This window comes from Barbus barbus, assembly GCF_936440315.1.
Source record: "Barbus barbus genome assembly, chromosome: 29".
Taxonomy (NCBI): Eukaryota; Metazoa; Chordata; class Actinopteri; order Cypriniformes; family Cyprinidae; genus Barbus; species Barbus barbus.
This window is the reverse complement of record NC_136757.1, coordinates 12374526-12381008: the sequence shown is the minus strand read 5'-3', so window position 1 is coordinate 12381008 and position 6483 is coordinate 12374526. Positions and strand designations below refer to the sequence as shown.

The 6483-nt window shown below is 38.2% G+C and overlaps 1 protein-coding gene across 2 annotated transcripts; it reads right to left on the bottom strand.

The window, feature by feature from the left end:
• Positions 1-385: 385 nt before the first annotated feature.
• On the bottom strand, positions 386-6215 carry LOC306849180 (DLA class I histocompatibility antigen, A9/A9 alpha chain-like). Of its 2 annotated transcripts, none has more exons than XM_079384036.1 (7): positions 6090-6215; positions 5117-5359; positions 4560-4844; positions 3963-4250; positions 1834-1962; positions 1641-1688; positions 386-1008 (listed from the first exon to the last, which is right to left on the bottom strand). In XM_079384036.1, exons 1-7 carry the CDS (start codon positions 6136-6138, stop codon positions 683-685), a joined length of 1368 nt encoding a protein of 455 aa, XP_079240162.1. In that variant the 5' UTR covers positions 6139-6215; the 3' UTR covers positions 386-682. The 2 variants fall into 2 exon arrangements, with proteins under 2 accessions (XP_079240162.1, XP_079240163.1); XM_079384037.1 differs by having other exon boundaries at positions 387-1534.
• Positions 6216-6483: the final 268 nt, after the last annotated feature.

Here is a 6483-nt window from a genome sequence, read left to right as displayed (position 1 = left end):
TCATTTAAATTTATTGTGTGTGTGTGTCTGTGTGTGTGTGTGTGTGTGTGTGTGTGTGTGCATGTTTATGAGGACACAAATTTGTATAATGACATGGGTATGACAGAGGTATTACAATATGAAGGTGGTTTATGAGGACACTGCCTATGTCCCCGTAATTCAAAAGGCTTAAAAAACATACTAATGGTGTTTTTTTGAAAATCTAAAAATGCACAAAGTCTCCTGTGAGGGCTAAGTTTAGGTGTAGGGTTGGTGTAGGGCAATAGCACACACAGTTTGTTCAGTATAAAAACCATTACGCCTATGGAGAGTCCCCATAAACCACAAAAACCAACATGTGTGTGTGTGTGTGTTACGGGGCTGACAAGACATGAGACGTGCGGATCCATATGCAAAGCTTTATTATAAAACATGGTCGGTAAACAGGCAGGGTCAGACAGTGGCAAACAGGTATGGCAAGGGCAAGACAAAGCAATCCGTGGAACAAGCGTGGGTCAACGATCAGCAAACAGTATCCAAAGGGCAAGGCAGAGAGATAATCCAAAATCGAGAGCAATAATCCAAACGGGGAGCGAACAGAGTCCAAACGGCAGAGGCGAAGGGTAAATCCAGGAAACACGGGCAGGGTCGGGCAGGGTCGGGCAGGGTCAGACACGGCAAGATAAACACGGCAAGACTAGGACTAGAACAATGGCTCTGTAGAGTTGCTATCGCTAGGTGAGTGATAAACGCTAACAATACTCGGCCCTGATGCTGAGGAAGTCCATGGTTTAAATAGTGTGTGTGATTGTGAAATGAGCATCAGGTGCGTGTGATGAGTGAATGGTGACAGCTGTGATCTGTGCAATGCATAGTGGGAAATGGAGTCCAGTGTGCTGTGTAGTGTGAGAGTCAATGTGGTGAACGGGTGACCTCTGGTGGTGGTAAAACAGGAGAGCATGGACCAGATTCGTGACAGTGTGTGTGTAATCCTATGACGATGATGTGTCACCCCACAGCCATGATCAACTGCAGAGAGAAACTACCACTCAAAATACACACACAATGATGGACATAAAGGCATCACAGAGGATTGAGACTTTACCGAAATATTATTTACTGAAATATTGAATGAAATCAAGATTATTTAAATATTCTCTCTCTTTTGCCATTAATTAGTTATGCAAAAATTTGTCCTACAATAGTGGTTATATAAAGTTTACATACACTGTTAAAATTTTAGATGAATGAATCCGAGAAAAATCTTGTCATCTTTCTCCACATTAAAAGTGATATCCATGCCAGTAAAATTTGGCCATTTAGTGGAAAATTTGATTTAGAATTGTATTATAATATGACATGTATAATTCAGTTATGAAATATCAAAAAGTCTTTCAGTACTATATATTACTTTTTCTGGAACTGTAATCAAATACATATTGAGATGGTTGCTGTAATGGCATAACCCACTTGCAAGACCAAGTAGCAGGAAATAGTATTTTATAAGATTAAATCCATAAATCATACATCTTTCATGTTGTTTCTTGCTCTGAAGCTAAAAAGAGAAACAATTTAAAGTTCAGATATAATGTAATTTAAATTTATTTTGTTGCTAAATGTTAAAAAAAAAAAACATCTCCATTAAACACTAAGAAACTTACTTGAAGTAGATGAATATCCACTTTTATGTGAAGTACTGGAGCCTGGTCCTGAATAAGAGTTAAACCATGATAAAGGTTAACTTTTTTATTTTATTTTATCTTTTATATTATTTTTTCCTCAGATGAAATAAACTTTACTAGGTTGCTTTTCTCTAAACACATTAAGAATGAAAACTTTCAACAGATAATTTACCAGAAGCTCGTCTCTTCCTCCATTTGATGAGTGCAGTTATGATGAGAACAGCCGCACACATTAACACCAGCACACTGATTATTATAGATAGAGCAGAGGATCCAAAGTCAGATTTTTCTAGATCCTTATCTGTGGTAAAATCCAAGAAAATCAGTCAGAAAACAAATGTTTATACTTTTGAGATTTAGATTTTGACTTATATGAAGAAACAGATTTACAGCTGGAACAAAATTAGTTGTTTTGGTTTGAATATATTATGGACAATCTGAGGACCTCATATGATGACAACCCTTAACCAACCTATAATACTATCATATCTTCCTATAAGTTTGATTGCAACATTAAATCATTGCTGTTAATAGAGTTCACTGTATGTTTGTATGGACATCACCTTGGCATACAAGATCTCACAGAAGTGAGTACACCCCTCACATTTTTGTAAATATTTTATTACATCTTTTCATGTGACAACATTGAAGAAATGGCACTTTGCTACAATGTAAAGTAGTGAGTGTACAGCTTGTATAACAGTGTGAATTTGCTGTCCCCTCAAAATAACTCAACACACAGCCATTAATGTCTAAACCGCTGGCCACAAAAGTGAGTACACCCCTAAGTGAAAATGTCCAAATTGGGCCCAATTAGCCATTTTCTCTCCCCGGTGTCATGTGACTCGTTAGTGTTACAAGGTCTCAGGTGTGAATGGGGAGCAGGTGTGCTAAATTTGGGGTTATCGCTCTCACCCTCTCATACTGGTCACTGGAAGTTCAACATGGCACCTCATGGCAAAGAACTCTCTGAGGATCTGAAAAAAAGAATTGTTTCTCTACATAAAGATGGCGTAGGCTATAAGAAGATTGCCAAGGCCCTGAAACTGAGCTGCAGCACGGTGGCCAAGACCATACAGCGGTTTAATAGGACAGGTTCCACTCAGAACAGGCCTCACCATGGTCAACCAAAGAAGTTGAGTGCACGTCCTCAGTGTCATATCCAGAGGTTGTGTTTGGGAAATAGACGTATGAGTGCTGCCAGCATTGCTGCAGAGGTTGAAGAGTACAGCCATTCAGCCTGTCAGTGCTCAGACCATACGCCGCACACTGCATCAATTTGGTCTGAATTGCTGTCGTCCCAGAAGGAAGCCTCTTCTAAAGAGGATGCACAAGAAAGCCCGCAAACAGTTTGCTGAAGACAAGCAGACTAAGGACATGGATTACTGGAACCATGTCCTGTGGTCTGATGAGACCAAGATTAATTTATTTAGTTCAGATAGTGTCAAGCGTGTGTGGCGGCAACCAGATGAGGAGTACAAAGACAAGTGTGTCTTGCCTACAGTCAAGCATGGTGGTGGGTGTGTCATGGTCTGGGGCTGCATGAGTGCTGCCGGTACTGGGGAGCTACAGTTCATTGAGGGAACCATGAATGCCAACATGTACTGTGACATACTGAAGCAGAGACTGGGCCGCAGGGCAGTATTCCAACATGATAACGACCCCAAACACACCTCCAAGATGATCACTGCCTTGCTAAAGAAGCTGAGGGTAAAGGTGATGGACTGGCCAAGCATGTCTCTAGAGCTAAACCCCATTGAGCATCTGTGGGGCAAGGTCTCTAACATCCACTAGAGTGGAAGAGGACTCCAGTGGCAACCTGTGAAGCTCTGGTGAACTCCATGACCATGAGGGTTAAGGCAGTGCTGGAAAATAATGGTGGTCACATAAAATATTGTCACTTTGGGCCCAATTTGGACATTTTCACTTAGGGGTGTACTCACTTTTGTGGCCAGCAGTTTAGACATCAATGGCTGTGTGTTGAGTTATTTTGAGGGGACAGCAAATGTACACTGTTATACAAGCTGTACACTCACTACTTTACATTGTAGCAAAGTGTCATTTCTTCAGTGTTGTCACATGAAAAGATATTATAAAATATTTACAAAAATGTGAGTGGTGTACTCTTCTGTAGCCACCACCAATAAGCTTATGTAGAATTTCATTTTCTGTGAAGATGCTTTGCAACGATTTGTATTGTGAAAAGCGCTATACAAATTAACGTGAATTGAATATGCTGTCCATATATTTAAAAATTATGTTCTAATGATTGTTTGCAAGTTTTTTTTTTTTTTTTTTTACCAAAAGCAATATCCAGTTTGTTGTCCAGGTTTAGGTAGCTTGCTGTGCAATTGTAATATGCGTCATGTAGTTCTTCTTTACTGATCACCAAACTCTTCCTCATCTGGTAAGTTCCGTCTCCGTTGGGCAGAATCTCTCCTCCTGTGATCTGATCATCATCCACAGGCTGACCATTTCTGAACAGGGTCAGGTTAATGTGACGGGGGTAAAAACCAGTGGCCAGACAGCTGATCTGAAGCCCTTGAGAGTCTGTAAGAGGCTTCCTAAAGAGTCTGACTTTCGGTTTCACTTTAGAAAGGAAGGTTAGAAACAGTGGACAGTAATGTGGCAAAATTCTATGAATTAATTATTTATATATGGCAATATGAGTCTTTTTTATAACATCCCAAACATTTAGTCTTTACTGTCAGTCATGCTTTTTTGAGTTACTTTATGTTGATATTTTTGATTATATCTTAAATAGTTAAACCTGGAATAAAAAATGTTACAGCCCATCAAGCTCTAATAAAGACAAAAAAGCATTACTAAAGTAGTTCATACAACTCATGTGCTATAATAGGTGAACTATTAGTTTTATTTAAACTAATGCTAACTTACATTTTCGCATCACAGTGTTCTTTTCTTTTTCCAGGAATGCCCGCAAAGTCTTCACGCAAACAGGATGATAAACATGTTCATACAGAAACTTCACATGAAGCCATTCCATCTGACCCATGCCTTTTATTCTCATCCATGGTAAATTAATTTGCATAGTTCTTTTTACCACATCAAAGGTGAACTCTTCAGTATTTTGTCCATTAAAAGCATCCCATGAAAGAAACAAACCTGGCTGATCATTGTCAAGCAATTCACATCCAACACGTTTCTGATAAACATGTAAACCTAAAAATGGATGGAAATCAAACAGATTCATTTTCACTGGCATATTGAAATAAAACACTGTTTTATGATTATATAATAGCAAATGTTGCTTCTTTAATCATAATTTAACTTCTAAAAAGAGCTTGAGAAAATATATTATGTGATAAATGTTAGATAACACTGAGATATGTTGCCAAAAATTAGATGATGCCCCCCAAAAAACGCATAAATGAATCTCTTAATATTGAATTTTTGATTGCTGGTAATACCAAAATTTATAGGGTTGCACTTACCATCTGTGCAATTTTGGTGGTCCTTAAGATAAAATGTTCGATCTTTCATGATGTCATATATATCACTGAATATACCTGCACCATTGTCGTCACTTAAATTACTCTGACTGCGGTGGACAGCTTTCAATGATACTGAGTCATAGTACATCACTTCCACATCATCTAACATAAGCACAAGAGTGAACTCTGGAAACTGTGTCTGTCCAGCAATGTATGTGGCAAAAACCATCAGCGAGTGAGAACCTGTGGAGACGTGGGCAAGGATAACATTTTCTGACTAAGCAGATGCATTATAACTTTGCTAAACTATACATTACAAAAATTATTACACCAGTAAGATGATGATTGATTATAACTGCTCATTTAGGGTCCCCAGTTCTCAGCTCAGCGATTAATGTGATCAAATTGAGGAAGTTATATGCATAGCCCAAGGCTGATACGTCTGAGGTTTACCTGTGCTAGTAAAAGAGGGAGTACATGCCAAATGTCACCCATGATGTCATAGACCTACCCTTACAAAAATAGTTTGATTCCATCTCTCCCTTGCTATAAATAATCAAAAACAAAAAGCTGCTCCCCCAAAAAATAATGTATAGTGGCATAGTGGCATAATTAAATTATTTTGTAAGAAATAATGGGTTTATCAAACAACACTGTAAAACATCAAGTTCCCCCTTTTAGTTCCCCTTTTTGATGGATAAAAAATAATACCGTTTTAGCATTTTGTCTATAAACTGACTATATTCAGATTAAATGCATGCTAGACATGTTGGAACAAACAAAGTTATCAAATAAAGATATCACTGAAACGTTCATTTGATTTACTCATGTAATATGAACACATTCTTTATGGAATCTAGCCAGAGATAGTAAAATTAATAAGAGCCCAAGATACCCCCTCTCGTGCCCCAGAGTATAGTCAGGGGGCCCATGTGCACATCATGATCACAAGAATAGCTGTAAACTGACTTACCTGCTTTAACAGCAGTCAAATATGACAAAAGACACACAAGAGACTGCATTCTCTCAGTAAATGAATCCCCGCACTTTAGGGTATGTTCTTGTTGTTGAGTGTTACAGCCTTCCAACTGCAAATTAAAGAAGTGACTTTAGCTAATGTTTGGAATTCTCTGCTGGTCTTACCGGTCTTTCCAGTCTCGGTTAAAAAAGTGAGATATGCTTTATCTTTAATCATTTCATATTTTCGTAATGCAGATTTCTTAAGAAAACCATGGATTAATGTGATCATGACGGACTATGTAAGGGTAGTATCAGCCTAAGACTTTCAAAAGTATGTGAAATATTTACAGTTCATGGCACAGAATCTTTAAATATGTCCAAGAGTTTTACACACTAGTCTGTTATTG